The sequence below is a fragment of the Drosophila mojavensis genome, unplaced genomic scaffold, assembly GCF_018153725.1.
Source record: "Drosophila mojavensis isolate 15081-1352.22 unplaced genomic scaffold, ASM1815372v1 contig_231, whole genome shotgun sequence".
Classification (NCBI taxonomy): domain Eukaryota; kingdom Metazoa; phylum Arthropoda; class Insecta; order Diptera; family Drosophilidae; genus Drosophila; species Drosophila mojavensis.
In genome coordinates, this window is record NW_025318772.1 from 6,610,703 (window position 1) to 6,638,633 (window position 27,931).

The 27,931-nt window shown below is 44.2% G+C and overlaps 6 protein-coding genes across 12 annotated transcripts; 3 read left to right on the top strand and 3 right to left on the bottom strand.

Annotated features, from left to right (window-relative positions):
* The first annotated feature begins 74 nt into the window (after nucleotides 1-74).
* On the top strand, nucleotides 75-1,887 carry LOC6575171 (prolyl 4-hydroxylase subunit alpha-2). Its single transcript, XM_002001151.4, has 7 exons — nucleotides 75-280; nucleotides 341-492; nucleotides 549-702; nucleotides 759-1,380; nucleotides 1,443-1,484; nucleotides 1,540-1,705; nucleotides 1,760-1,887. The coding sequence occupies exons 1-7, from the start codon at nucleotides 75-77 to the stop codon at nucleotides 1,831-1,833; spliced, it is 1,416 nt and encodes a 471-aa protein (XP_002001187.3). The 3' UTR covers nucleotides 1,834-1,887.
* On the bottom strand, nucleotides 1,720-3,583 carry LOC6575172 (tether containing UBX domain for GLUT4). 2 transcript variants are annotated; one of them, XM_002001152.4, is made up of 2 exons: nucleotides 3,472-3,583; nucleotides 1,720-3,401 (listed from the first exon to the last, which is right to left on the bottom strand). In XM_002001152.4, the coding sequence occupies exon 2, from the start codon at nucleotides 3,348-3,350 to the stop codon at nucleotides 1,920-1,922; it is 1,431 nt and encodes a 476-aa protein (XP_002001188.1). In that variant the 5' UTR covers nucleotides 3,351-3,401; nucleotides 3,472-3,583; the 3' UTR covers nucleotides 1,720-1,919. The 2 variants fall into 2 exon arrangements, with proteins under 2 accessions (XP_002001188.1, XP_015023355.1); XM_015167869.3 differs by having other exon boundaries at nucleotides 1,720-3,416.
* A 280-nt stretch (nucleotides 3,584-3,863) lies between these two features.
* On the top strand, nucleotides 3,864-6,680 carry LOC6575173 (methylcrotonoyl-CoA carboxylase subunit alpha, mitochondrial). Its single transcript, XM_002001153.4, has 7 exons — nucleotides 3,864-4,009; nucleotides 4,102-4,858; nucleotides 4,920-5,426; nucleotides 5,485-5,776; nucleotides 5,836-6,023; nucleotides 6,089-6,260; nucleotides 6,328-6,680. Exons 1-7 carry the CDS (start codon nucleotides 3,969-3,971, stop codon nucleotides 6,456-6,458), a joined length of 2,088 nt encoding a protein of 695 aa, XP_002001189.1. The 5' UTR covers nucleotides 3,864-3,968; the 3' UTR covers nucleotides 6,459-6,680.
* Nucleotides 6,681-6,987: 307 nt separating this feature from the next.
* LOC6575174 (probable ubiquitin carboxyl-terminal hydrolase FAF) lies at nucleotides 6,988-21,727 on the bottom strand. Of its 6 annotated transcripts, none has more exons than XM_044007978.1 (19): nucleotides 21,278-21,727; nucleotides 19,126-20,150; nucleotides 18,258-18,406; nucleotides 16,965-18,187; nucleotides 16,304-16,903; nucleotides 14,950-16,254; nucleotides 13,516-14,887; nucleotides 13,017-13,446; nucleotides 12,640-12,955; nucleotides 12,393-12,546; nucleotides 12,177-12,327; nucleotides 11,812-12,120; nucleotides 11,638-11,749; nucleotides 11,456-11,565; nucleotides 11,043-11,394; nucleotides 10,711-10,970; nucleotides 10,070-10,646; nucleotides 9,520-9,984; nucleotides 6,988-8,527 (listed from the first exon to the last, which is right to left on the bottom strand). In XM_044007978.1, the coding sequence occupies exons 2-19, from the start codon at nucleotides 19,473-19,475 to the stop codon at nucleotides 8,153-8,155; spliced, it is 8,610 nt and encodes a 2,869-aa protein (XP_043863913.1). In that variant the 5' UTR covers nucleotides 19,476-20,150; nucleotides 21,278-21,727; the 3' UTR covers nucleotides 6,988-8,152. The 6 variants fall into 6 exon arrangements, with proteins under 6 accessions (XP_043863913.1, XP_032585811.1, XP_032585805.1 ...); XM_032729920.2 differs by having other exon boundaries at nucleotides 9,520-9,987; XM_032729914.2 differs by having other exon boundaries at nucleotides 10,049-10,646.
* A 444-nt stretch (nucleotides 21,728-22,171) lies between these two features.
* On the top strand, nucleotides 22,172-23,686 carry LOC6575175 (JNK1/MAPK8-associated membrane protein). Its single transcript, XM_002001155.4, has 5 exons — nucleotides 22,172-22,420; nucleotides 22,480-22,826; nucleotides 22,897-23,063; nucleotides 23,123-23,257; nucleotides 23,314-23,686. The coding sequence occupies exons 1-5, from the start codon at nucleotides 22,319-22,321 to the stop codon at nucleotides 23,463-23,465; spliced, it is 903 nt and encodes a 300-aa protein (XP_002001191.3). The 5' UTR covers nucleotides 22,172-22,318; the 3' UTR covers nucleotides 23,466-23,686.
* Nucleotides 23,594-26,692, bottom strand: LOC6575176 (E3 ubiquitin-protein ligase HRD1). Its single transcript, XM_002001156.4, has 6 exons — nucleotides 26,231-26,692; nucleotides 26,048-26,104; nucleotides 25,798-25,986; nucleotides 24,882-25,734; nucleotides 24,609-24,814; nucleotides 23,594-24,546 (listed from the first exon to the last, which is right to left on the bottom strand). Exons 1-6 carry the CDS (start codon nucleotides 26,354-26,356, stop codon nucleotides 24,070-24,072), a joined length of 1,908 nt encoding a protein of 635 aa, XP_002001192.1. The 5' UTR covers nucleotides 26,357-26,692; the 3' UTR covers nucleotides 23,594-24,069.
* Between the last annotated feature and the right edge of the window lie 1,239 nt (nucleotides 26,693-27,931).

Genomic DNA, 27,931 nt, shown 5'->3' on the forward strand with positions numbered 1-27,931 from the left:
CGTTTTAATGGGCTTGCGTAATATTTAAACTGATAGTTCACTGAAAACAAATCATTTCTTGACTATAAAATAAAATGAAGTTGATCAAAATAATTCATTGCCTTATTCTAATATACTTCAGCTGTAGTGTAGCAGCTGCATTGGAGAATCTTGTGAAGCAAAAATCTCATGCATCATCCACAGAAGTGATGAAGGCCCTGTTGAACGTAGAAGAGATGCTGGAAGACAATTTGTCTGAATATGTGAAAGAACTTAAATCTAAACTTGACCTAACGCAACGGTAAGTAATACAGATGCAAAACTTGTTTATATTTTTCATTTTTTACGTAATATTCTTTAGTGCCCTTGATAAGTTTCGTGATGAGGCAAACCGCATGAGCAACGATTTTGAGGCATATCTGAGCAATCCACTTAGCAGTTTCGCTCTCATACGACACCAGCAACAGGATTGGCATAAATGGGCTTTGTTTATGGAGCAAAGGATTGGGCAGGGTAGTTCTATAATCTATATAGCCTATACACCTTTATCAGCTCCCTTATGCCTGCAGAGCACATTGCCTTTGCGCACCACATGCGCTCCAGATTACCCACAGCTGTGGATCTGACGGAAGCGACGCGCAATATCGAGACACTGATTACGTTTTATCAACTACATCCCAAAGACTTGGCGAATGGCATTCTTTTAAGCCACTCACAGCCAGAGTAAGTCAATTAGAGCCTTCCGCATTAACTACTTTTAATAATATTTCGACTCTCAGCTCTGCTCTCAACTCTTTGGATTGCTATGCACTGGGAATATTTAACTATATGAAAAAGGAATATTCCAAGGCCGAAGTTTGGTTTAATATCTCGCTTACGTTATACGATAAGAGTGATGAGGATAAGTACAATGTTTACGATTTCAGTGAGAAACACATACACAAATGGCTAGGTGTACTGCTGGTAAGGCGCAGGGAGCATTCGCTTGGAGTGTGGCACTTGAATCAGGCGAAAGATATACTAGACTACGACGATGAGATGATCTCATTGGCTATCATTAAGGGACACTGCTCAGCTAGTTTTCAACGACCCACACACCTGCATTGTCGCTATAACTACTGGATGACGCCCTTTCTGCGCATCGCACCTCTCAAACTGGAGGAGCTAAGCCTGGATCCACTCATTGTGCTTTATCATAAGGCGATCTACAATAGCGAAATTGAAACTCTGCTAAAAAGACAAGAATTTAATCTAATTTCTGGCAAGGATAACATGGACCGGACTATCCATGAGCGAGTGGCAGATATGTCGGGCCTTAACTTGGATCGCTCCGAAGTATTATCTGTAATAAACAATGACAATAATGGACATTTTCAGCTGCAAGAGGATGCACCCGAAACGGTATATAAACTCATATAACCTTTACAGATCCAGAGAGATCATTCAGCTTAATATTTTTTCAGACAGAGCGACCACAAGATCGCATAGCTACAGTATTGTTTTACGTAAGTGCCTGGGACTTCTGAAATGGGTATTTTGAACTAGATTCTTCTCTAACAGTTGGAGGATGTGGAACTGGTCGGCGCTACAATATTTCCCAGACTGAATTTAACCATCAAGCCCGAGAAAGGAACTGCCCTACTGTGGCACAATTTAGAGAGTTGTGGCTCGAGTCATCCCAAAGCTCTTTATGCCGCGTGTCCTGTCATTAGTAGCTCTAAATATGGTAAGAGCCGAGAATTCAGTATTATCTCGAAAATGAGATTGACTTTATTTGCAGTGCTGACAAAACAGATTTATAACCTGGATCAGATGTTTATTAACCCATGCCAGGCGCATTGTACAAACAGTTGAAGCAGTGCCCCAACAGTTGATCGCCCTTACAATTAAAATGCGAGTTTCATTTCATATCACGTTCACTGTTCGCCTCAGTGCGACTACTAACTAGAGCTGACGCCAGCCTTGGCGATGCGGTACTTTTGCACTGCAAAGAGAGCACCCTCTTCCGAGGTCAGCTGGGCGATATATTTGTCCTGTAGGAATTTGTTGGTCTTTGCGTTTAGCTTCTCGTTAATGAATAGAAAATGCAATACCGCATTCGGCACGCAATTGAGCTCGAGCAGAGTCTCGTTCGCAGGCAAGATCTTCTTCGGCGGAATGGTGAACAGCTGAAACTTTTCACTGGGTGTCGCCAGAAATCCACGTACAAACTCCACCACCTTATCGAGCACTTCGTGGGGCTTAAATATGCCCTGTAGCACATGGCGATCGGGGAATTGGATGCGCAGCACACAGTCCTTGTATTGATTTAGCTTGGCCAGCATCGCCTTTTGACGTTCCAGTTCGCGTAGATTGGACGTGAGCAGCGGCGCATCCTCCGTGCCCGAGGCAGTACGCTTCAGATCGCGCAGCACCATTTTCAAATCGTTGACAGTCAAGTCAAAGAACGAATCGGGCAATTCATCGTTGTGCCTGTTGGCAGCATCCAGCGAGAATACTATGGCGTTTCGTGGACCAATTATATTTACAATTGGAGGCTTCTTTACGAATTGTTCATCCGCAACATCCTCGTAGCGCGGCTCGTTGTTTTGATTGTGCAGTTGATAGCCCGAGCCGCTACCCCAGTCATATTTCGGCTGCTCGGGGGGTTCACTTTTCTGCGTCTTCGTTTCGGCAGGAACTTCGGGTTCAGGTTTCGTGGCCGAGCTCTCGTTGGGTGCTGTTCGCTTCAGTGATTTCAACAAATCATTGGTAATTGCAAAGCCACCGCCACCGGTACCAGATGGACCTGTGACTGAGCGCGAGGTGCTGGGCAAATCGTCGTCCTTTACTTTATCTTTCACCACGGCCGGTTTATATACGTTGGCTTGCTTCTTGAGGTCCTCCGGCTTCTTGTCGATCAGTCGCATCATAGCGCGTCCCTCGAGTATTCCCAGCGACTTCAACGTTGTCTCACGCATTTTCTCGACGCCAATTACCTCGCTACGCATGTAAATGATAACAGGACTCTCGTATTCCTCTAAATGCGAGCTGCACAGCTCATTCACCACGGTCCAGACGTTGGCGCTCGGCACAAACTCGCCTTGCTCGCGTGATCCATCATTCAGCTGAATGCATACCACAACGTTGCTCACCGGCCGCCGCTTATCCGTGGGCTCCATTTCCAGGACACAGTTGTTGGGTAGACCGCTAAAGCGGAATTGCTGTGTCAGACTGACATCCTTATTGTGGAACTTGAGGCAATGTTCTTCGCTGTCGTACCCATGCTTTGCACATGCCGTCTCCAGGATCTCCAGTAATGTCATGTCGGCCCTCACGCTGACATTTTGCCGACGTCCATTGGGCATCAGCACAGTGACGCGTTTGTCCATCCTTCAATCCCGTTGGAGACGCTTTCGATGAAGCCCTATTATCAGGGACGTCTGAAATAAGTATTTCTAAGTATTCAAATAAAGACAGCTGCTTGACTTTAATCTCAGCCTACAAATTCACCTTAAAATCTTACAACTGCGCACAGGCCCTTGAATCGCAAAATCTTATTGTGTCTTTTGGACTAAATTTTCGCCGGTCACTATTGCTATCGCTCCGCATTGGTTCGATTATTAAACTGTGTTATCGAACTAAATTCGCAAGTAATCATTCTACTAGCTCGCAAATTATTTTGCCAATTGATTAAAGCTATTTGTTTTAAATAAAGGTAATCTTTAATATTCATAAAAAAAAAGAAGTTGTTTCACAAGTAAATTTAGAATTATATAAAATTGCGGCTTTAATTTAAATTTTTAAGCTGCCAACTGTCTTTAAACTAATTCAAAATCGCAACAATACAATGCTCAGCTGTTTGTGCTATCGATTAATGCAGAGACTATCGATGTACCGTCGTGTTTTTTGCGCGAACCGCTGAAACAGGTGTTTTCGCATTGATCGTGATAACACGCTAGCAATAAAATATTTTATTTTTATTAATTATTTACATTAGCTAGCGAAAAATGTACACTAGACTCTTGCAAAGTTTTGGCAGTAGCGTCAGGTAATAAATGGCTAAGAAATCAATTATTATTTTAAAAACTATGCTACTTCGTGCGTAGATATTTGTTACATAAACCTTTGTATCTTCTCCAGGTGCATGTCCACAAAAGCCACGCCAAAGGTGAGGCCGATAAACAAAATTTTAATATCCAATCGTGGCGAGATAGCATGTCGCGTTATTCGAACTGCCCGCAAGCTAGGTGTGCGTACTGTGGCTGTCTATTCCGATCCCGACGAGCATAGCCTGCATACTGAGTTGGCCGACGAAGCATATCGAGTTGGCGAGGCGGCGTCGTATTTGCGTGGCGACCGAATTCTGGAGATTGCCAAAAAGTCGGGTGCTCAAGCAATACATCCCGGGTATGGCTTTCTCTCCGAGTCAGTGGAGTTTGCGGAGCTGTGTCAAAAGGAAGGTGTGATCTTCATGGGTCCACCCAGCTCGGCGATTCGCGACATGGGCATTAAGAGTACAAGTAAGGCCATTATGGCAGCTGCAGGAGTGCCCATTATTAATGGATACCATGGTGATGACCAATCGGATGCGTGCCTGCAGGTAGAGGCTGCCAAAATTGGGTTTCCCCTAATGATCAAGGCGGTTCGTGGTGGAGGCGGTAAAGGCATGAGAATTGCTGAGAAACCCGAAGATTTCCTCACAGCTTTGAACTCGGCGCGTACTGAATCATTGAAGGCCTTTGGCGATAGTTCTGTGCTGCTCGAGCGCTACGTGCGCTCTCCCCGTCACGTAGAGGTCCAGGTGTTTGCTGATCAATATGGCGATGCTGTCTACCTATGGGAGCGCGATTGCTCCGTACAGCGTCGGCATCAGAAAATTATTGAGGAGGCACCAGCGGTGAGTCAGAATATTGACTTTAGCTAAACAATTTAATCCGAATTGTTTTCCCAACGTTTAGCCTGGTCTATCGGAAGAACTGCGTCGCGAACTGGGCGAAGCTGCCGTTCGCGCTGCTAAGGCCGTGGGCTATGTGGGTGCGGGCACTGTGGAATTTATACTGGACAAAGAGGATTTATCTTTTCACTTTATGGAGATGAATACGCGCCTGCAGGTCGAGCATCCCATATCAGAGATGATTACCGGCACCGATCTCGTCGAGTGGCAGATTCGCATTGCCGCCGGCGAGCCATTGCCGCTGACTCAGGCCCAAATCACTCGCCGTGGTCATGCGTTCGAGGCACGCATATATGCAGAGAATCCACGCGGAGGCTTTCTGCCCGGCGCCGGTCCTTTGCGCTACCTGAACACCCCAAAGCCAAGCCCCGAGGTGCGTGTGGAGACGGGCGTGCGTGAAGGCGATGAGGTATCTGTGCACTACGATCCCATGATTGCCAAATTGGTCGTCTGGGGCGAAAATCGCACGCAAGCGCTAAACTCGCTGATTGCCCGTTTGGGTGAATATCATGTGAGTAGTTACTTTGACTGTTTATGAATGCATTGATCTAATCTAGCGCCATTTCTAGATTTCTGGCCTCGAGACGAACATCAATTTTCTCATCGACCTGGCTTCCCACCCGGAGTTCCAGCAGGCTAATGTGCACACTGGTTTCATCGATGAACACTTTGATACACTCTTTCCGCCAATTGTCGTTGAACAGCGGCAACTGAGCCAAGCCGCTCTGTCGCTGATCTTCAATGAGCTTCAGGCTGCGCATAGCAATGCCAGCAATGGACAGGATCCTTTTGCTGCAGCAGCAAATATACGTCTCAATTATGCGCTAATTCGCAGTTATAGCTTGAAGGCACATGAGAAAGGTATAGCAACATTTTAAACGTGGCCAAAAATATATAAAGTAAGCTGTTTCCGGTTGTAGTTTATGCCGTGGATGTAAAGTATGATAATGGTGACATCGAAATCCGCGTCGACGGCGGCGCTTGGCAAGTGATTAAGGCCAAACGCGTGCAGGATGAGGGACGCTTGAAGATACGCGCCAACATTGATGGCAACATATCCACCTACAGTGCCAACATCGACGGTGGAAATGTAACGCTATTCTTGGAGGTAAGCAAGCTATTGAAATATCCCTTAATCTACTCACTGTTTGGATTTTTCAATTCTATAAAAAGAATGGTAAATTAGACTTTGAACTGGTGCAGCCGAAATTCCTAAGTGCTCAAGCTGATCAGCTGGGCAGCGGTGGCTCTCGTGTTGTGGCGCCCATGCCTGGCGTCTTGGAAAAAATCTTGGTGCAGCCCGGAGATGTAGTCAAGAAGGGCGACAGTCTAGCTGTGCTTATCGGTGAGTTAATCAATAAAAAGATCTTACTTAAATTTATTCTCTAACTATTATTTATCGTCACCATCAGCTATGAAAATGGAGCACATTTTGAAAGCCCCAAAGGATGCTACAATTAAGTCAATTGGCGGAGCTGTTGGCGACAATATGGCCAAAGGCGCGGCAGTCATAACATTCGTTGACGACGACGTCAGCAACTAAGGAATCGAATGGGATTCAGCTGAAACTTGTTGCATTTATTTTGTATAGAACTTTAATTGTTGCATTTATTGCTGTGCCTCGAAATTGATCGTTGATCAGTTTTAAGCTAAACCACGTGCATTTATTAGATTTAAGTGTAAATATGTCCATTTAATGGAGCTATGTTATAACTTGTCCCTTGACAATAAAATAAAATACTGGGTGTTATTGTTTTATATTGTATATACCATGGTCTTCTTTTGACTCAGCCAATAGTGCCTGCCATACAAAAAACATTGTAAATTAGCAAAAAAATTTTGTTTTCATTTATTTTATTTTTTTTTCGTTAGGTTTTCTTTTTTGTTTGTTTAATTTATGCATAATGTGTGTGTGTTTTTGTCGCTTAATCGCACACACTCTTCACAGGCATACATATGTAAAATATGTAAATTATAAAATACAGTAACAATTTTATATTTCATTGATCTATTGCTTTGTTCTTTGCTTTGCTGTATGTGGCTCGTGAAACAAGAGAAGAGTATGAGAAAAGTAATTGAAGCATTGTTTGCTTACATTCGCGTTTATTTTGCAACTTAAAACATAATAATTTAATAAATGTTTAACAAATTTCACTTAATACAAAAAACACTAAATAATTAAAAATATATTTATATATACTTAGTATAAACATAATCAAGTTTACTTTACGCACTCCTTTTTTTTTTTTTTTTTTTTTAAATATTTTCCCCTTTATCTCTTAGTCCACGTTTGTGTATCAACTCGGGCGCTATATACTGTAATTTGCTTTCGTTTTGATTTCGCATTCAATTTTCAGTTTGAATATTGAATTTGGGTTTGAAACGCTTGTCGCGACACTTGTGGCTTGATGAGTACTGAAGATGCAATTTGGTTTTGCTTGCCTTAATTGAAATATTTACGCAGCCGTTATGACAATCCAGCCGAATTAATTATATTTTGTTTTTCTTTCCTAAGTATGTATGTATGTTTGTATGTATGTATGCATTTGTTTCATTTTAGTTGGTTTTATTTGATTCAGTTAATCTGTAGATTGCTCGCTTTCAATGCGTAATACATCATTTATATATACTATATATAAATACAATTTTCTCGTACTATTAACGTGCAACTTAAACCATCATAGTGTGTGTATGCGTGAGTGTTTTTAGGTATATATGTATGTGTGAGTGTATTAATGCGTACGCATTTATGCAATTTGTTTAGGTAAAGTAAAGTACAATAACTATTTAAACACCTTTGTTGGTACATACCCTTGCTTAACGTTTACTATTCATGCACTTCATTCGTATCTGACTTCGGCTAAATATCGCTTTTCGTATTCTTGTTCTTGTTTTTGCCTATGTTTCATTTGTTAATAACTACTAGCGTTTAAGTCTCGTTTTAGTTGTATCTGTGTGTTAGTTTTCTATTTTTTGTTTCTGATTTAATTTGTTTTGTTTAGTTTTCTTTTCTTTTTTTTTACAACGGTCTGCCCCACTGTGAAACCACCACACAATTCACAATGTCAATTGATGGATGCTCACAAATTGTTTAGTATTGTATTGTTTATAATTGTATTAATTATTATTATTATTATTATAATTATTATTATTGTTATTAGTGTTAATTGTTATTATTATTATTGTTGCGATAAATAATTTATATTGAAAAACTATTCGTTTCGTTTCCTATGTACTTTAAATTAAGTTCTTCTCCATTATTGTATTGAGTTCAGCCGCTCCCGTTGTTGTTGGTGTTGGTGTCGGTGTCGTTGTAGTGGTTGTTGTTGCTGTTGTTGTGTCTGTCGGTGTGGTTAATACAGTTGCCGTTGTGTCTGTTATTGGTATTAGTGGTGTTGTCTCACAGGCCGTTGCTGCTGCTGTTGTTGCTGCAGTTGTGCTATCTGCAACTGTTGTTGCCGTGGTTACAACTTCGCTAGACGCTGTTGTTGCTGTTGCGGGCGTTGGCGTAGTGGTTGCCTCTGTTGCTGTTAGTTCCTCGCAGTCCTCCACATTTCCAAATACATTCTTTTTTTTCAATGGCCTTCTTCGCTCTCTCCTGTGTGCCGACTGCTGTGAAATAAACAATTGCATGTTAGTTATAAATGCAAAGAAGAAATAGTTGGCGGGGAAATAAATATGTAAACGAGACGCTTGAAACACTTTGTGGATGCTTTTGGCGTCAGCACATCAATTAAGCAGAAAAAAACAAGTGCGCAAAATGGAAGGATGAATTAACATGTATATACAGGGTGTGTGGGTGTGCGTCTGGTGTGTGTGTGTGTGTGCCTATGTCAAGAAAGCAACAGCTTAAAAAGTAAAGAAAAAGAAAACAGCCAGAAAAGTCATGTGACGGCGCAATGGGAATGACAGACGTGTCTATAGTAGAAGCTCGATATGAAGTACTTTTGGCTTTTTCGATGAACAACAAAAAGTTTAAACAATAACAATAACACACATGTGGGTCGGATCAGAGAATTAAATGAACAACTCTAACTAACTTGGCGCAAATCAAATTAAGCGGCTGGTGGAACTGTTGCTAATATCACCACGTTGTTGTTGTTGCTGTTGTTGTTGTTGTTGCTGCTGTTGTTGTTGCTGCAGTTGCTGTTGTTGTTTTGGTTGTAGTTGTAGCTGTAGTTGATGTTTTTGTTGATGCGACTGTTGTTGCTGTTGCTGTTTCTGTTGTTGCTGCTGCTGCTGTAATTGTAGTTGTTGCAGTGGGGGCATTAGCAGCTCCGCTGCCGGTGGTAATTTACCTCCTCGGTTGACACGATTTCGGCTTGCCTGCACACAGTTTAACAAGAAGGTAGAAGGGAAAAGGACAACAAAACGAAACAGCGAAATATCGAAAGAAGGTACATTGGATAATTTGAAACAGAGAAAGAATTAGAACAAAGTTACCATGTTGTGGAGTGTAGTGTAGCTTGGTATGCTATAGTATATATATTTATATATACATAGAAATATATATTTTGTGTGGCAAGGTGGAAGACCTGCACCAGGTGGACTACTTCAGTAACAGTTGCAGCTCAAAGAGCCGCACTGTCCTGTTACTTAGTTACCTTTTCCATTGACATTTTCAGATGCTCCACACTGTTAGTGAGGCCATTTATGGTAGAGTCAGTGTTGCTCGATTCTTGGGCACTGCTCTCGGTTTCACTGTTAGCGCCGCTGCCGCTGCCACCACCGCCACCGACAGTCGGAGCAACAGAGGAGCCCACACCCATTGAAGTGTAGGCGCTGAACAGTTGACGCGACAAACGCGGTATGCCATTAACATCGACGGCCGCCGAGGAGTTGGGGGCGAGTGCTGTTGTCGGTGTTGAGCTCGGAGCGGGACCGGGCCATCCGCCAATTGTTGGGATTGTTGTTAATTGGGGATAGTTTGCAGATTTGTTGTCAGGCTGCTGTTGCTCATTACCAACATTTCCATCTGCGACGGGCGGTTGCTGTGCTTGTGACGCCTGTTGCTCCTGCTTGTTGTCATCATTCGACTCCAAATCGGATTCGTTGTTCTCCTCCTGATCCTGCTATTAAAAAGAGTCTTAATTAGTATTGAATCTTTTTGTGAATCGATTTGCGTATAGGCACCGTGGTAGCTTTCTCGCTCACCTCCTCCGGGCACAGTTCGTAGGCCATAGACCAGGTGTTCTTTGCCGATTGTGAACGCTCTAGCATATAGCCAGTTGTGTTGTCATTGCTCTGTGCCGGCGGAGACCATGAGTACGAGTTATACTGGCAGCCGATTCCGCGCTGGCGCTCCAGCTCATCCTGAAGCCATTCAACAGCAATACTCCAATGGCGGCTAATAGTAGGATTGGTGTTTAACATTTGGAGCGCAATTGGCGATTTGTGGAACAGCTGCGTTAGGCATTTGATTATCTGATAGGCGCGCTTCTGATAGTGTGTCTTAGCCCGTTGTATCGTCTCTAAAAGCCCTTCACGTTCCTCGGCCACGCCGTTCAGTGCATTGTGTATGCGATGGTGCTGCCAAGAGTCCTCGATCAACAAAATGTTCAGCAGCAAGTCTGTGTGATGGCGCATATCATGGCAATAAGCGAAGCCACACTGCCACAGCAGCTCAGTGAGTACGGCACGCGAGAAATGCGGATTTTCCCAGCTGCAATACTGGAGCAGCTTTAAGCCCTCTTCGCCCACATTTGTATCCTCAATAACCTTTTTGATATAGCTGTAATAAAACACGATTAATGTCTATTGCAATTCAACAGCTGCCAATTGGCCAATTGGTTTACCCGGTCCGATTGAAGAGAATGTCCATACACTCACTGGACAGTGGCGTTAAATCCTCTTGGGAAATATTAGGATCCTTATAAGGATTGGGCAGAGGTCGCGCATTTTGATTGGAGCTCTGACACTTTTCGCTAACATCACTACAGCGCACCAAATGGGACACAACTTGATGCAGCTTGCTGAATTCCGGATACTGATATTTAATCGACGGTCCAGATCCATCGTCCATCGCCACCTGCATAAACTGCACGGGCACATTTAGCTAAAAGAAACGAAAAACAAATCACTCGCTAAGCCAAAGAATTTCAATGTAATCTGAGCGTTTGGTAATTACCTTAAGTAACTGTTGCTTTTCTCGCGTGCCCAGACCCACGTACATGCTGAATAGACTGAAGTAGTGCGGTAAATGCTTGCCATAATCAGCAGCCTCGGACTTGAGCAGACGTAGCACACTAATAAGAACCTGCTCGCAGAGATTGCTTCCCTCATATCCAACCAGCGGCTCATCGTTTATAGCAAAGTGGCAAAAGAACACAACCAGTTTAACGAACACGGTGCGTACCTCCGGCGAGGGTGCCATCAATATATACTCGCCCAGGCGCGATGGTGGCGAGAGGAGCGCATGATTTGCGAACCACTTGCGCACCAATGACGAGGAACGTATGTGATGTGACAGGGTGTCATACCTGAAAGAGAAGATTTCATGAATATATAATATAATATGGTTATCCATCTTCCATCACTCACCATTCGATGACGGGGCCACGCAGCGATTTCTTGGTGCGAAACCCAGTGTGGAACAGAAATTGTGATGCTAACTGCACGCCAAGCAGAGACAGTTCCTCAGCAGCAGGTGTCTGAATGAATATGATGAAATTGTTAATATTGAATAATGATGATGAATAATGATTCGATGATCTGACACTTACAATTTTATCGCTGCGCGTTGAAGGAATACTGCAGCTGACTAGCTTTTTAATAAAATTAAAAAACTCCACCGAGAAAATGCTGCGTGAATGCAGGAAACGAATATTTTGATGTCTGAAATGGAATAACGGCACTGGTTATGATTGCTTGTAAAAATATTTAGCAAGTGGACCCACCTGACACTACGTTCAATCGGCTTCGGCAGTGGCAGGACCCCATTGCGGCTCTCTGTCAGCGACAGCTGCTCCACACTCGGCTCAAAGTTTGTGGGATTCTGATCGCAGCGCGTGTAGAAGAGCATGTAGGCATTCCACCAGCGCTTTTGACGGCGATATTGCATGCGTTTCAGATTGTTATCGTAGATCTCGCCCAAGTAGTCGCCGCCAAAGCATTGCACTTTCATTTCCTCATCCTCGTGCATTTTGCATTCAGTTACCTCTCCATCATCAAACTTGTACCACTGGCTCTTGCCGTTCGCTGGATTTCTGCAGGAATGCGATTTAATTAAGGATGCTACGGATATTATTTTGTTGCAACTTACTTGGATACTATGTAGCTGAAGTAATGGCCACCGGATGCCTGCCCGCTGTGCACCACAATGCCCGTCAGTTCGTACTTTGTTGTTTCAACACTTGTTTGACAATTATCACCTACTTCCACAACTTCGCCCTCTAGCTTAGCTAGGCCAGAAACTGTGTGAAATAGAAGCACCTTATTGAAATATTTACACATTTTAGAAAGTTTTGGATGATCTTACCTGTGTAGGGCTCCATATCGAGTATACGCGGAAATTCAAAATAATCATTAAATTTAATTGCGCAAACGCGCTCGTAGTCGTATTCAAAGCGCTTCAATTGTATGGCTAACACGGGCGGCAGCTTCTTGACACATAGCCGCTTAATGGTAACTACCTGAAAGGATTAAAATATATGTATATATATATATATATATATACATATTGTATATGTTATGTGGGAATAATAATGTTAAGTTGATTGACTCACTTTTTTATCACATTTATCACAATGGTATGCATCAGCTCCCTCGAGCAGCTCTCCCTTCACATACTGCTCCAGAGATTCAGTTAATGAGCTATGATTCCTAATATCAACACTAAATACGCTAAATGGTTCCTCTTTGGAGTAGCGATGTGGACACTCTTGGCAAATCTTCTGATCGCTAAACGAGCCACCCAATGTTGCATTCATTAGCTGCGTGTAGCCGAGTGCCTTCAGTCCCTCATCGAGGCTCTCGAACAGCGACATGAAGAACTCAACAGCATCCTGTTGCTCGCGAAGGTTCACCGGCTCGCCTTGCAATCTGCCGTGGATCGTTTGGTTAATCCATATATTCAATATCGTTTAAACACTTCTCTACTTACTTAAAGTGTGTCCAAAGACCGCGAGGCACATAAAACTGCAATGCACTGTGGCCCAGGTGAGCGAAAATGGCCTGGACATGCTTCAATATGATCACATGGTAGTTCTTTCGCACATCACTGCTATCATCGGAACCCATGGCTGCAGTTACGGATGACGACGAGATCGAGGGTATTCCCGAAGGCCCAAAAAATGATGAGCCCAGGCCACTGCCACTAGTCAGATCGGAATCACCGCTAAAGTCTTCGTTGTCATTGGTAGCGGCGCCGTGTGCCTTAAGGATGCCCACGCGCACAGCTGGCACCATGTAAAGCTGTTGCAGCACTGAGTTCATATAACAAGTGGCACCAGCGTTCTTTAAGCCACAGAAACCTTTAACTGGCCGAGCTCCAACGGGCGGCAGATAGTCCCATTCGCGCAGTGGATCGGTATCTGAAGTAAAATAAATAATATTAATGAGATAAGTTAACTCAGCTTCCACTCCATGCTCAGCAGGCTTACCCGTGCAGACGAAATCAATGAGTGTATTGGTGAGTAGCTTCATATTAGGAACACAGAGCTGGCACAAAGCAATGAGAAGATCACAAGCAGCAGCAATTGTGTGCGGACTGCGGCACACTGGTGGTGGCACCGTATCCAAGCGCAGGCTGCCGTGCTTGCGTAAATGCAGATACTCGCGCGATGCCGTAAACAAAAAGTCATCTATGAGCTCGTGTATCAGCTCGTTCAGCTGCGCCTTCGAGTCAGGCATCAGAAAGAACATTAGCTCTTTGGCCAAGCAGAGATGGCCTTCGAGGAGCTCTTCGTGCACCTGTGTATCACCAGAAACCTTGACGTTTTCGCGTATCTTACGTAGCCACTTGATCTCATCGCCCAGCAGGCCCTCTCCAATCTGCAGTGGCCAATTATAGATGCAGCCATAGGAGAGCGTGCGACATAGGACCGAGAAGAACTCCGCGCAGGTGGCCTCGTATTGGGGCACCAACGTTTTCAGTGCGCTCACAAGCAGATTGACCATGTAGACAAACGGACGACGATCGCCGGCACAGTAGGTAGAGGCCAGGAACAGCTGCTCAGATGCCACTTGACGAACATGACGCAGAGGATTCTTCAGCACAATTGAGGTAATGAATTTGGGCCAATTGGCATCGTTGCTCAACGCCTCGTTGGCGCTGGGATTGAGTATAAAAGAGATCGTTAATACCTCGAGCGCTTCCTTGCACATGCTAAAGTCCTGGCCATCGGGTATGATGGCATCATCCTCGAAATCGTTGGTGCTGCCTAGAGCTTGCAGATTACCGCACGACGAAGCCCAGGCCAGCTGCACCACAGCCTTAATTGTGGTTATATCTGGACAGGACCATTGCAACGTAGAGCTAAACAGTGCACGACAACGTTCGCCTTCGTGACTTGCCGACAGCATCTCAGTGGCCAATATCTCTGCCAGTTTCGCCGAGATTGCGCGGAGCGTGCCTTGCGCATTGTTGGGCATCGTCGAAAAGTTCTGCTTCAGTATGTCCACCTGGGATCGAGCGCCATTGTCATAGTCACAGATCATTGGTTCATCGCCCACGCGGGACAGTACGCTACCCACTATGTATAGAAACAGTTTGGCCAGACGTAGCACACACTGGAAGGAGGCTCGCTTTGTGTGCATATCGGCACTGGGCAAAAAGTTGTTCTTGGTGAGCAGCTCCAACACGAAATGAGCACACCCCGAATGCATCCAGGCGGACTGCACCTGTAGCGCTGACTCGCCCAGCGGATCTAGCGCGGGTATCAATAGTCCATGAAGAACACTCAGATTGTATAGCACCTGGGCTGGTGCCGGATGCAGGAACATCTGCTCTGGTGTGCAGTCCTCGGCATTTAGCTGAAAAATAATGGATCAAATTTAATATTATAAAATGCTTTCGTAGGTAGGTATCAACGAACCGTATCGCTAGGTGCTTGTCCACTACTGGACAGGGCATCCTCCTCTTTGGGGCCATCGCCGGCGGGCGACTTTGGGACACGGCACATGAGCTGCAGCATGCGCATTGTATGACGATCACAGGGCAACAGATGCAACAGCACCTTGGCGCTATCACGCAGCCGGCCGTGCTCCAAGTCACTGCCCAATTGATAGAGCTTTAAAAAGAACTCAGTGTACTGATAGTGCTGGGATATAATCACGCCGGGCAGCGTGCTCTCGGATTCGACGCGCTGCATATCCGGACAAGGCCTTGGCGGTGAACCGGTGCTAGAATCGCTGGAGGAGTCAGGACTGCTGGCCAGGCCAATGCCCACCGGCGTTAGCTTAGCCGTCAATATCATTTTGTCGCGAATGGTATACTGGTACAGTGGATTGATCTCATCCGAGACTTCGATTGGCTCGCCGTTCGTATAGAAGAGGTCCACTTTTATGTTGGTATTGGATGTGGAGTTGCCTTTGATGCGCTTCAGCAGGTTCCGCTTGAATGCCGCCATTGTCTCGTTGCTATGCGTAACGATCTCAATGTCATCAATGGGTCGTCCAGGCGTTTGGAAACGTATGTAGAGACTAGTATTCTTGCCGCGCGTGACGCGACTGAGGGGCAGATGGATCCGATCGCCGCTGAAGGAGCGATCGCATTCTTTAATATACTCTTGCAGCACCTTGATGATACGGCACATCTTCTCCGCCTCGATAAATCGCATTTTAGTGTCCTTCGAATTATCATTGTTGGAGTCCTGATTATCAGCATCCTCCAGCATCGTCTTGCCTAGTATGAGAATGTTGCTGTAGTGCGTGCGTAAACGCGAACAGCACTCGCCAATGAACATCTCGTGGAACTGGGTAATGTGTTCCTGCAGCCGCGGTCCCAGAGCTGTCGAAACTTCCTTCAGTAGATCAATGGCCTTGTTGGCAATCTCCTCGCCCCCGGTGGTTATCACGCGCCAAAGATAATCCTTGCCAATGAGATCCTCATTGTCGAGTATGTAGCCTCGATGTATGGCTTTCAGTTTGTCCTCCTTAGAATTGACAGCTTTAAAAAAGCGCTCAAAGCACTTAATGCCACTTTCCGTCAGCAGTTGCGGATCCAATTGGAGTATATTATTCTCAAAAAAGTCCTTGTTAATGCCAGGATCAAGATCTGGCTCTTCGCCCATTAGTTTACCGAACCAGCGGAAACATTCCTCGCGATCAGACGGAAAGACGGCGTTCACAGCCAGACAGTGCCAGATTTGCTTTGCCTGTGGCGGAAAGAGCAATGATTTCTATATAAGCCAATAAGCAATCGATGTGGAAAGGAATGAAAATACACACCTGATCAGCACAAAGCCAAAGCTGGCCATCCTTCAGCAAGAACTTCAGAAACTCCAGACGCTCGGCTATCTGAGCATGATGGGGAAATCGACCGTCTACCATAATGGTGGCTGGATCCAGACTGGGGTTCTCATTGACCATAGCGCGTACCTTTTCCATATACGCAGTCAAACTGTTCGTGACCAGGATAACAAGCGAATAATCGTTCTGCAAACGCTCTATCACCTGCAGCCGATTGGTACCCGTTTGAGTGCGTGGCGCATGATTGGGCGTGGTGTCGTATAAGCAACATATGTCCCGAATGAGACGCAAAGCGGGCAACACCCACGAATCACCAGACTTCAGTTCGCCCACGCACTTATCTAGCCAAATTGTCTTTTGAGCATCTCGCTCCTGGGAGCAGCTGTAATCGAGTATCTTAACGTGCGCACCCAACGCCTGATCAAGCACCTCAGGCGGCACCTCTTGACTATGTGCCAGTGTCCAGAAGAGCTTCAGCACTTTCTGTGCCATCACGCCGTTCTTATCGTCTTCGGCCAAACGCCTGATTAGCTCCAGCAAACGCTCCCGTTGACGCTTATTGGCGGTCGTCATGCTGGCCTGAAAGAGGTCAATAGAACATAAGGATATAAATTATACTCCTGTACTACGTCGCACTCACCTGGAACGCTTCGAACAGATGGTCCAGTTGTTCCGGCGTAAAGTCCCAAGCTAGCTTGGCCAACAAATCGTGCATGTTCTTAACAATAGCTTCGTGTTTGCCAGCCTGTGCTCGCCATACGGCGTCCAGGTCGTCAAGCGTCAGTGCCTGCTCTTTAATTAGAAAACGTATGATCTTCTCCAGCTTTTCCACATACTGAGGCTGATGCAGCGAGTCCTTGAGCACAATGCCGAGCACATCGGACGACTTGATCCATTGAGCCATGCGCTCTGCTGTCAGCCAATCCATCTCGTCCTCGGGCAAACAATGAGGTAGCGGCTGAGAACGATGCGAGTAATATGCCACCGAGGAGAGTACCTTATTGATCTCATTCAGGGCATTCATCTTGCCATTAAAGCTGGACACCTGCAGCAGGCGCAATATCATTTTAAGGCGAAACATCTCTAGATCACGTATCAGCTCCTCTTGGCCCGTCAATCGGCTGGCTAGGGACCGCGCCGATTTCACAATGCCGTTAATATAGTCATTACGTCCCTCCGGCTTGACTTCGCGCTTCAACTCATCATCGGTGAAACTATCAAGCAGATCCAGCACCACATTCCAAGTGGGCATAAAGTACTTGGCAATGGTTGCCGGCGTCAGCAGCTCGTAGCATTGGCCGAATGGTCGTAGCAGGCTGTGTATCAACGACAGCGTCAGTCGATTGTCCTGTCCGGCTCCGTCCGCGCCCATGCTCTCATTAGACGCGATGCTCTTTACTGCCCCCTTTGAGTTCTGATTGCGTTTTAGCAATTCCAGGCCGCTGTTGAAGCGCTCGAGCAGATTATCGAATCCGCCCAACTGCCCAAAGCGATTTATGAGATCGACTAGCCAACCACGAGGGTTCTTCGGCTCTGGCGGTGGTTTCGCATACATCTTATTACTGTCTAGGACTCCCCAAATGCAGTCGGGTGCCGCAAAGCATTCCGGCTGGCGTGCCGCATTGAACGTGTTGAACTTATTTTCCGGATCGAAAACAATGGCCAGCAAATCCAAGAGATAGGGGTTATCGCGCTGCATGTGTATCGCAATTAAATGCAACAGCTTGCCACACGACACCAAAATGCAGTGATGTATGTTATATTTCCACGAATTGACCGCCTCGTCGGTTAGGATCTTAGCAAAGGATGTGGTCAAGCCATTGCGATAAAACTCAACGCACGGCTCACAGTCATGATCCACACCTGAAGAACAAGCAGAAAGGAAAAACATGATGTGAATGCACAATTAGACGAGGATTGACTGATTGCTTACCAGCCTGGGCCAGTTCGATAGCGGCATTTAGAAGAACTTCCAGCTCCTGTTCGGGCAGCACGGGCACCACCCATCGCGGATTGGAAATCTTTTGTGTCAGGGAGCGCAGCTTGGCGGTTGGAAATGACGCTATCAGCTTTTCCGGCGACCTACACACATAATATAAAATATAAGAATTAACTTTAAATCCAATTTTGATTCTATTTGTGGCGTCCATTATCGGAGAGGGGGAGGGAAACGTGTGAGTCATTGCCTGGCCCCGTAAGTAGATAAGCGATAATTTTTCTTTGTTTTGTTATTATCGTCGCCTTTCGTGTTTATTATTTAGATTGCCCATCTCGGCCGACGCACACATATATAAACATAGCTAAAACAGGCACGCACACACAAAATACGCCTCGAAACTCGTGATTTGAATAGCTTTGCTCTAATGAGACAAATAGGTAGCAAAGGGCAGCTGAACAGCTGAGCACCTGGTCAATATTCATTGACAAATATCAAATCAATTTATGGCAAATTGTAAAGAATGCGTATAAGGAATGAACTAAACAAAAAAACTTAACTAAATATTATTTTGGGGAGACTATACTTAGGACGCGTTCTCTTTATTATAGACGTCAATCTAAGACTAAATGCAAATGCATTTACTTTTTCTTTTAAATTAGCACTCAACCTAAATTTTAATTCCGTAATTATTGCAAAATACTTTTACTCTCAGCACCGGGAACAAGGTATGCAAAAATAAATTTTCCACTAGGGAAAAACTGTTTCTTCTTTGCATACGAAATGCGAATATTTTAGCCGCGTTAACTACGCAGTTAAAATTATATTGCCAGACATAACAAATGGCTAATTAATGAATACTCACATTGCTGAGGCGGCGCTCTCCACAGCGTTAACACCTGCTGCTGCTGCTGTTGGTACATCCGTCAGTTGGTTCGCATCCTGACTACTCGTATTGCTATTGTTGGCATCGCCACCGGTGCTGGACATGTTCGATGTTGTGACCGATGTTGTGCCCGTTCCCGTTCCCGTTCCAGTGCCTGTGCCCGTAACAGAGCCAGCGTCTTGAGCTGTGCTCGTTACGCCCGTGGTGGCGGTGGTGCTGTTGGTGGTGGTAGTTGTGTTGGTGTTGGTTATTGAAGTGGTGCTGCTGCTGCTGTTGTTGGTCGTGGCTTGGCCAGTTCCTGTGCCCTGCCGGCGCGTATCGAATGTCATTTCTGCGCCCTGTGGCTGCACCAACGTCACAAATGCTAAGCGCCGTCGTCGTTCGTTCTATTATGTTGGCTGCTTATCAGGTGTGAGTGAGAGCTTAAGTGTGTGTCAATCGGTCTGTGTGTGTGTGTGTTGGAGCTGGTGTAGGTGTGTACTGTGTGTGTATCGTATCGTAATTCTACAGAAGTCTACGCTGGGCGGCTTTGGCTTTGACTATTGACTATGACTATGGCAGTCCTGGTTCCGGAGAGACTGAGACGGGCACACTTCTGTTAACACCGTTACTCCTTATTATTGTTTATGGGTTTGGTTTGGGGGTAAGTAATCAAATGAATGAACAATGTTTGTAACCAATGTACATAGGCACTGTTGGTCGGCGTCGGCGTCAGCGTCGGCGTCTGTGTTGCCTCCTCCTGTTTTTTTTTTTTTTTTTTTTTTGGTTTGACGACGTATGTAAACCTTTTTAGATAAGTTTCTTCTTGGCTTCCGTTTGTATCTTCTTCTTCTTATTATTATTGTCCCAATAAGAAATTGTTCTCACTGTTGTTGTTATTATTATTGTTGGTGTTATTCCTATTGTTGTTATTATTATTTTTGCATGCACTGCGGCTGTTTGCGGCGCGCTGCATTTAGTTTACATATTTCTGCTCAACGGACACAATTGCGAAAATCTATAAACTGCAACGAAGTAAGAGAAAAAGAAGAAATAGCAAAATGAATACGAACGCACAAAGGAGACCAAAAAAACACACTTGCACCTATATGAACACATACACATGCAAACACACACACAGGCGCACGCAATGAACGAAAAGAGCGAGCGCAGAATGTGACATGAGCGTGTGTTGAGAGTGAGTTGGAATATGAAAAATCAATATTATTTAATAGACGTGGGCCAGGCGAACAGCGGCATGGGGAGCCGAACACTGGCCAAATATGTGCGAGCATATGAGCACTCTCACATATACACACGCACAACAAACACTCTCCCGCACACACTTACATACCACACACACACACATCACGGCGACAGTGTGAATTTAATTTAATGTTGTTGTTGCCGTTTTACGTTGTTCTTTTCCTGCTTATATTTATTTATTTGTTTTTTTTTTTTTTTTTTTTTTTTTTTGTAGCCAAACAAAGAAGATTTTTGCTTTTCCCAAAAATTACATCACTGCCTTGGACGTTGGGTGTCCGTGGAACGGGTACACGAAACCCCCATCCGGCACAAGCGCCGGGGCCATAAGAACAAATACTTGAAGAGCAACCACTTATTTTACTACCAAAGGCGACGGAACTCGCCTCCAATTTTTTTTCTTTCTCGCCTGCTCCTAGTTGTGCTTCTTCTTCCTTTTTCGAAGTTCAAAACTTTTATTTGAATAATTTGACAACTGACATGCAAACTTAGCATTTGAGCGACGAATTATCGTTGTCAACACTGCATACATATGTACATATGTGTATGTATATACATAAATATACATTCATGCATGCAAATTTCCACAATGGCAATGCAGCACAGATTGGCGAGCTGGGGCTGGGGGAGGGCATAGACCCGCACAAGTGCAGCACACGACGAACAAATGTCGAGCCCGTTCAAATATGTCTTATCATAATGACGGGGGCGTTGATTGCTCATTTTTTTTATGTTTTATGGAAATCTGATATTATATTTGCCTGTTTCAATCCGAATTGCAGGACGTTTTCCTACATTTTTCACATCTAACACACACACTTATATTCGCGTATCCACACACACGCACACAAATGTAGTCACGAAATCGTTTTGCTTTTGCACAACTCACCATTTTGTGCATCCGCCCTAAAAACACTGTGCGTTTTCCTTAATATACGCATTAATTTACACTGTCGCACTGATTTGCCACGATACTTGCACTCAGACTTGCTTAAAGCTTGACTGCTAGAATTTCATAATTGCTGCACAAAATGTTAAAAACTATTTATGTACTTTTTTGCAAATTTTGCTGGCTGGCTCTCCTAAGCTTTACAAATCAGCCGGCCGATAGCCAAAATGGCGTCCCTGTTGGTGATGGCCAATTTTTGCAATTGTTGATGTTTGTATTTGTGTTACTTTCTGGCGTATTGCCTAATTTATATTAATTGCTTAAGTTTACTTTCCTATTTCCTACACTTATTTTAGAGTTAATTATTATTTTCTTGTGTAGACGGCCGATATATTACAGTAGCCGGCCGAATGTGAACCTGCCTAAATTAAACATCGACCGCACAAAAACACCTTGCATCCCTGTCCATTATCGGTCGACCGCCACATACTAAATTGCAAGATCTAAATCTTTGATAGTCAACCAAAAAATTGGTGTAAAGCAATCTATCTACAGCTGATTTTCTAAATCGCTAATTAATTGCATTACAATAATTTCATATATAACTATGACCACAGTCCTTCCCAACACTTAATTTAGATATGACGACAAATCGATATAAAATCGTTTACGACAGCTGTTCGATGTTTACGCAGTAAATTTTGTCTTTGAAAACGGTTATTTGAAGCCGGTTGACAGAAAAGTTACATCTCGAGTTGAATTGGATGATTTTATAAAAAAAAACTCAATGACATCTGCACCATTTTGGTTATTAATGAGCCATTGGTAGTGGGATTCTAAATGGACACATAAATAAAATATGTGAAAATATTTTATTTATGTCCCAAAATCGAAAACTGGGCTGTAAATAACATTTCTGCTAATGTTAAAGTTCTTGGGTGGCCACATTAAACTATGTTAGTGTTTGGTGAGAAGAAAAAAAAAACATTACTCCCAACCGACAAAAAAAGAAAACAATAATAGATAGTATTTGGTGTAAAGATGTACAATAATTTAGATCGTTGTCCCGGCCTATATTGTGGTAAGTCGCTGCAAGAAAATGGAACTTGGAGCAATTGCGGTGTTTGCCCTCGAGGAACACGGGTAAGTTAGCTTTATTTATGTTTACGTTATTGTTATTTTGATTTACTCGCTTGTTACAGGTAAATGCGAGCTTCGCTTGTACGCCCTGTCGAGACGAATTGACTTCCTACTCGTGGCTTTATCTATGCTTCATGTCAATGCTACCCTTCATGATGCACTGTTTTTTTATCGACATGGATGCCAAAGATCGCAAATTTTCACGCAAACAGCTAATCCTAACGGCCAGCGCGTTTGTCGAGGTGGCACTCTCCGCGCTAATGGCTATCCTGTTCATGGAGCCAATGTGGGAGCTGAGTTTGTATGCGTGCGAGGTGCGCAAGCTCACGGACTGGTACACACTGTTCTACAATCCCAATCCCAACTATGAGACCACGTATCATTGCACACAAGAGGCTGTCTATCCTTTGTATGTAGTATAGATGCAAATTTATAAGCACACGCATTGTCACCCACTCTTCTTTTCTATTTGTGTACAGACAAACAATTGTGTTGGTGTATTATTTCTTGTGTTTGCTGAATATGTTTCTCATCCGACCCATTGTCAGCTCAACGTTCGATGTCCGAAGCAAGGCGCCTATTTATTCAGCTCTCTACTTTATGCCATTGCTGACACTAATTCATGGCACCTGTTGTGGACTTATTTGTAAATAAGCCAATGTAACAACTCTCTGTAAATTGTACTCATAGCCGTCTTTCTTGCAGATTATTCGTTTCCCTATTTAAGCATAGCTATGTCCATGGTAGCCAACGCTATACACTACTCCTTAAAGCTGGATCAAACACAGAAGGCGTTACTTCTATCATCTGTATGGGATGTGAAGAATGCTGTAATAATTAGTAAGACAATTCTACTTAGTTGAATTTATAGAATATTCAACAATACTCTATTTCAGCTGTACACTGGCTGCTGCTTGCCTTTGGCATCTGCTCGCTGAATTATCATTATGCTTTGCTCTGTCTCGTGCCGTTTCCATCCATGTTCTATATAATGACAGTTCACTTTACTGATCCCGGCGAGTTTCGGGAAATGGAGTCGCGTATTTGATCCGGAAACGTGCAAATGCAAATCTTCCACACGACGAGCACAAGACGTTCCACAGTTGTTATCTATGTGTAATTAGTATGTTTAAACTATTTGTAATGAGTTCATATGTACATTTAAACCATCAATAATTCATGTCGTCTTTTCGTTTTAGTTATATTTCACATTAATTATACACATATAATAATTATTAATTATAAATCATCAGTTTCCCCTTTTCTAAATTAGTTGTTTTTTTTTTCTATTTTTTTACACAATATATATATTCATATATATTGAATTTGCACGCCCCGCTTTATCATAGCCCCTTCCACACAGATACCATTATGTGTATATGACGTATGTGAGTCTGTGTTCTGTATGTGCATTTGTTATGTGTGTGTGTGTGTGTATGTAAGCATTCCATTTTTCCTTTTTTAAACCCATGTCAACACAACAAAGTCGAAGAAATTTCGGAAAGATAAGGGGTTAATGTAGAATAAGCTAAAATCAATATCCATTCATAGAATACACATCGAGTTGCTAGATGCACGTGTGAGAGCAAGGTGGGCGTTAAAGGCTGTGGCGCTGCTGATGCTGATGCTGCTGATTATTTTCAGTTCAAATTCTAATCTGATTTGTCGCTAGTAGCTGTTGGCGACTTGTTGCGCTCCTCCAGGAACTTCAAGCGCCGCTTACGCAGCTCGCTCAGCTCGGAGCTGTCCTCGCTATCCACATCGACAGAGCCGGCATCAGTGGACGGGTTGAGATCCTCCTCAGCGCCCAAATCTTCAATAGTAACTTTTTCTGAGGCATTTGCCACAGGGCTACTTATAGCAACGCTGTTCACCTGCCCCTCGTGCGGCTTAGCCTCTGTTGTTGCGGCTCTTGATGTGCTCGGTTTATCACAAACTGGTGCTGATGCCGATACTGGATCTGCTGCTGCTGCTCCTGCTGCTCCTGATGGTGCTGGAGCTGCTACTGCTGTTGCATCGGGGTTTGGTGGCACTACTTGCATAGGCGGAGGCAGTCGCGCAATTATCCCTTGATATTGTTGCATTAAAATATTTGCCGAATCCACCATTATCGAAATATTGCGAAGCATCTACAAATCGTTTAAGTGATATACAGTTAACTGACTATACTTCATGTAGTTCATTAACTTACCTTGATGCGCTCCTCAATATGCGTGCGTAGATTGCCTTCCATAGCGCGCAGTTCATCCTCGCTGAACGTGTTGAGATCCTGCGGCATTGGTGGCGGCGGTACTAACGGAGGCCCAAAGTATCCAAATGGCGGCTGCATCATAAACGGCGAAATCATAGGAGGTGGCGGTATGCCAGCTCGATTTGACATTTCATTTCTTAGGTTATCTATGTAGGGGACACAATAGGTTAGAAAAATGTGTGCAAAGCTTAAACAGATTGATCGGCTACTCACTTGCTTCGGCTAAAATATCTGCAAAATTTGGTACTGCTGGATTGCGAATCGCTGGCCCGTTTGGATGTGGTTGACCTGCATCTGGTGCTCCTGCTGCTGCTGGGTTAATTACGGTCCCATCGGCGCCAGCTGCAGGTTGGACACCAGCAGGAGCTGCCCCTGCTGCAGCTGCATTTGCCGGCTCTTCAGCAGCCCGGGGAATTACCGTAGAATTGATTGTTGGTGTACGGAGTATATTGAGTCGACAAGTGGGGCAAGTCTGCTGGCGTTGGAACCAGGAGCGCAGGCAGGTCGTATGGAAGATGTGACCGCACGGTAGCTTCTTGGAGTGATTAACCATGTCTTCGCGACAAATGATGCAAATATTGTCCGACTGACGCAGCTCCTCGGGAGTGGCGTCTGGATACAATGTGTTCATGTTACGAATCGCACGTCGGGACATAATGACGTCGTTGAGAGCCTTGCGGAAATTGCGTATGGTAAAGAACATTGGGCGGAACACGAACATGGGTAGTGCATAAATCTTAGCCATGATAACGACGAAGAGCAAGTAGAGCACCACCTTGATTAATCCAATCACTAGTTCCGTATACAATAGAAATACGGCTTTATTCTCCCAGGGCGTGTCGGTGCGCATCTCTGCAGCATGGAGCACATATTTGATGGCCGTGCTGGCGATAACTGTCAACAGAATGGCATACTCGAAGCCAAACACTAACTGCACCGTCGGACCACGCACAAGCGTTGAGTTGTAGGCGTGCATTAGGAGTACATAATCAAGGATGCCCAGCATGGTTAGCAGACTGCCGACGCGTATGTGGAACAGCCAGCCCAGTACTGGGGAGCGCTCCATCTGCAAAGCGCAAGCACAACATTAATAAATAAATACATAAACACGAATCGCACGTGCACTTACAAAATCAACGCGTTCCTCGGCGAGCCAATGGAATGATTTGAGAAAGAGGAGCACTGTAAAAAGTGCCACAAATCGGGGATTGAAGTCGTCGCGGAACACAGTAAATGCCAAACATGTTTCTGTCAATGCATACCAAAAGCGTTCGAGCAGATGCTCAAATTCGGCAGCACGCAACGTGCCTAGGAATATCTGCAATAAAGCAGCATGATTTCAATGTCTAACTAAACCGATATCAACAAATTTGTTTTACCTTGCGCAAGAGTTTGCCGAACATAAAGACTATCACAAAAAATTGTATGTAGATTACCTGTAATCGGAATTCGCTTTAATAATATATGTAGGTAGGTATATTTTTAAATACATCAATATATATTATATATGTGTATGTAAATATGTATAAAAAATTTTATTTCATGAAGAGTTTGCTGCTTACCGCCATGGATGCATTGGATTTGGTAATATAGACAACGGCAGGATAGAACTGCTGCTTCTGGTAGTAGGCGTTGCCAATTACGGCGCTGGTCAGCGCCATGCAAACACTTGAAATTAGAAGCTGCATGTTGATGCAGTTGGTTGCAAAGCCAGCCAATTGGCTGATTGACTCAAGAAAGATGTTAATGTTGATTGTTTTGCTGGTCTTTTTTGGTGAACGCTAGCTGCTTCGTTATTTCTTGTTTATTTGCTGTTTTATGTTTTATCGTTCGACATCGACACAGTTAATTTTGACTGTTCTCTCTCTGTACCTCACATATATTTTCCTTTTTTCTCCTGTTTTTATTGTACACGTACACGACTCGTCAGCACGTAACGTAATGGCGTCTGACCATTCACACGTTTGCTTATAATCAGCTGTTGCTAAGAAAAGTGTGACCTACTCTCGCAAGGAAAAGTTTGAATATGGTTTGGGCTTTTTCAAAAGTTTAAGGTTTTTGCTAATAAATAAAAAGGCTAGGTTACTTTGTTAACATGTAAATTGGCAAACTGATTTCATATCAAACATTAAAATAATTATATTTTGAATTGCGTACCCACCATGTCATAATGACAAGGCCTAAAAGTATGCAGAGCTGACAATCATTTTATACGTTAATTTGAAAACCGATTAACAATTTTAACAGGTATTTCCGATTGTAGACAAAAATATTGCTTAAAAGTTAACTAAAGGCTTATAGTTTTATTACATTTGCTGAAATCGGTTTTGGCCCTTTATGAACTAACTTATAATTAAAGTTTTGGTCAGAAAGCGTGAAAAAGCATGAAGCTAATTGAGGCTTATCTCATGTTTCGCTGACCATGATTAGCCGCTGAGCTGTCCAAATTCAGTCATAATTAACGCTATGTAAATCCATACTACTATTAAGATGCTGCAGCAACATTCACGCTGGCTACCCAGCAGGGTGTCCGCATTGGCAAACAATTAGTGACTTGTGATTCACCTGCCCGCTGCCCGAAGTAACTTTTACTTTCCGTCTGCCGCCTTGAGAATCTGCACTGACCATATGGCTATGAAGCCTAGTTTGACTGCAATCGCATTGCGTAAATGCAAGTCCCGCCGTTGAGGCGCAGCTGGCATCTTTGCATAAGCTGATCAAATGCTAGACACCCAAAGGCTAAAGTTTGTGCGCAGAACTAGCAGAGATGCCACCAGGCCAACTTGGCAACTCCAGTTGTCGTTACCCAAGCCGAAGCCCGGTTCCAGCCAATTCAGACAAGGCAAAACGTGTCGCAGCAATTTCCCAAACAATTTCAGCATTTCTATGCACGTTTGCTTTGCACAGCATCTTTTATATTTTTGTTTAGCTTCAATTCGCATTGCATATGCAATTTCACTTGCTTAGCCTAGCCCGCCCGCTCGCTCCCCCGTCCACTGCTACTGCTGCTTACATTTTCTGGTTGCATGGACAACTCATCTGCCTGCATTCCGGCAGCCGTTGTCTTTAGCTGCTGTTGCTGTTGCCGTGGCTGCGACTGTCGCGGATTGTATCGGTCTCCACGCTTGACTTACATAAAAGCTAGGAGCACGGTTCGGACAAATAAAACTTGTTTTGTCTTTTTGAGGAAACGAAAGAAGACGTCGAGGTTGTTGCTACTGCCACTGACTGTCTTGCCTACAACAGCTCGGGGGCTCTTCTGC

What these genes read in the sequence shown, in the direction of transcription:
- LOC6575171 (XM_002001151.4), top strand. Translation starts at nt 75, where the DNA reads ATGAAGTTGATCAAAATAATTCATTGCCTTATTCTAATATACTTCAGC. An exon ending in AAACTTGACCTAACGCAACG is followed by an intron (nt 281 to 340) that starts GTAAGTAATACA and finishes AATATTCTTTAG; the next exon opens with TGCCCTTGATAAGTTTCGTG. An exon ending in TTAAGCCACTCACAGCCAGA is followed by an intron (nt 703 to 758) that starts GTAAGTCAATTA and finishes TTCGACTCTCAG; the next exon opens with CTCTGCTCTCAACTCTTTGG.
- LOC6575174 (XM_032729912.2), bottom strand. Translation starts at nt 19,475, where the DNA reads ATGACATTCGATACGCGCCGGCAGGGCACAGGAACTGGCCAAGCCACG. An exon ending in TATCGAACTGGCCCAGGCTG is followed by an intron (nt 18,188 to 18,257) that starts GTAAGCAATCAG and finishes CTTGTTCTTCAG; the next exon opens with GTGTGGATCATGACTGTGAG. An exon ending in CATTGATTTCGTCTGCACGG is followed by an intron (nt 13,447 to 13,515) that starts GTAAGCCTGCTG and finishes ATTTTACTTCAG; the next exon opens with ATACCGATCCACTGCGCGAA.
- LOC6575173 (XM_002001153.4), top strand. Translation starts at nt 3,969, where the DNA reads ATGTACACTAGACTCTTGCAAAGTTTTGGCAGTAGCGTCAG. An exon ending in TTATTGAGGAGGCACCAGCG is followed by an intron (nt 4,859 to 4,919) that starts GTGAGTCAGAAT and finishes CCCAACGTTTAG; the next exon opens with CCTGGTCTATCGGAAGAACT. An exon ending in ATGTAACGCTATTCTTGGAG is followed by an intron (nt 6,024 to 6,088) that starts GTAAGCAAGCTA and finishes TTCTATAAAAAG; the next exon opens with AATGGTAAATTAGACTTTGA.
- LOC6575175 (XM_002001155.4), top strand. Translation starts at nt 22,319, where the DNA reads ATGTACAATAATTTAGATCGTTGTCCCGGCCTATATTGTGGTAAGTCG. An exon ending in CAAGAGGCTGTCTATCCTTT is followed by an intron (nt 22,827 to 22,896) that starts GTATGTAGTATA and finishes ATTTGTGTACAG; the next exon opens with ACAAACAATTGTGTTGGTGT. An exon ending in GAAGAATGCTGTAATAATTA is followed by an intron (nt 23,258 to 23,313) that starts GTAAGACAATTC and finishes ACTCTATTTCAG; the next exon opens with CTGTACACTGGCTGCTGCTT.
- LOC6575172 (XM_002001152.4), bottom strand. Translation starts at nt 3,350, where the DNA reads ATGGACAAACGCGTCACTGTGCTGATGCCCAATGGACGTCGGCAAAAT.
- LOC6575176 (XM_002001156.4), bottom strand. Translation starts at nt 26,356, where the DNA reads ATGCAGCTTCTAATTTCAAGTGTTTGCATGGCGCTGACCAGCGCCGTA. An exon ending in CCGAGGAACGCGTTGATTTT is followed by an intron (nt 25,735 to 25,797) that starts GTAAGTGCACGT and finishes TGCGCTTTGCAG; the next exon opens with ATGGAGCGCTCCCCAGTACT. An exon ending in AGATATTTTAGCCGAAGCAA is followed by an intron (nt 24,815 to 24,881) that starts GTGAGTAGCCGA and finishes TCCCCTACATAG; the next exon opens with ATAACCTAAGAAATGAAATG.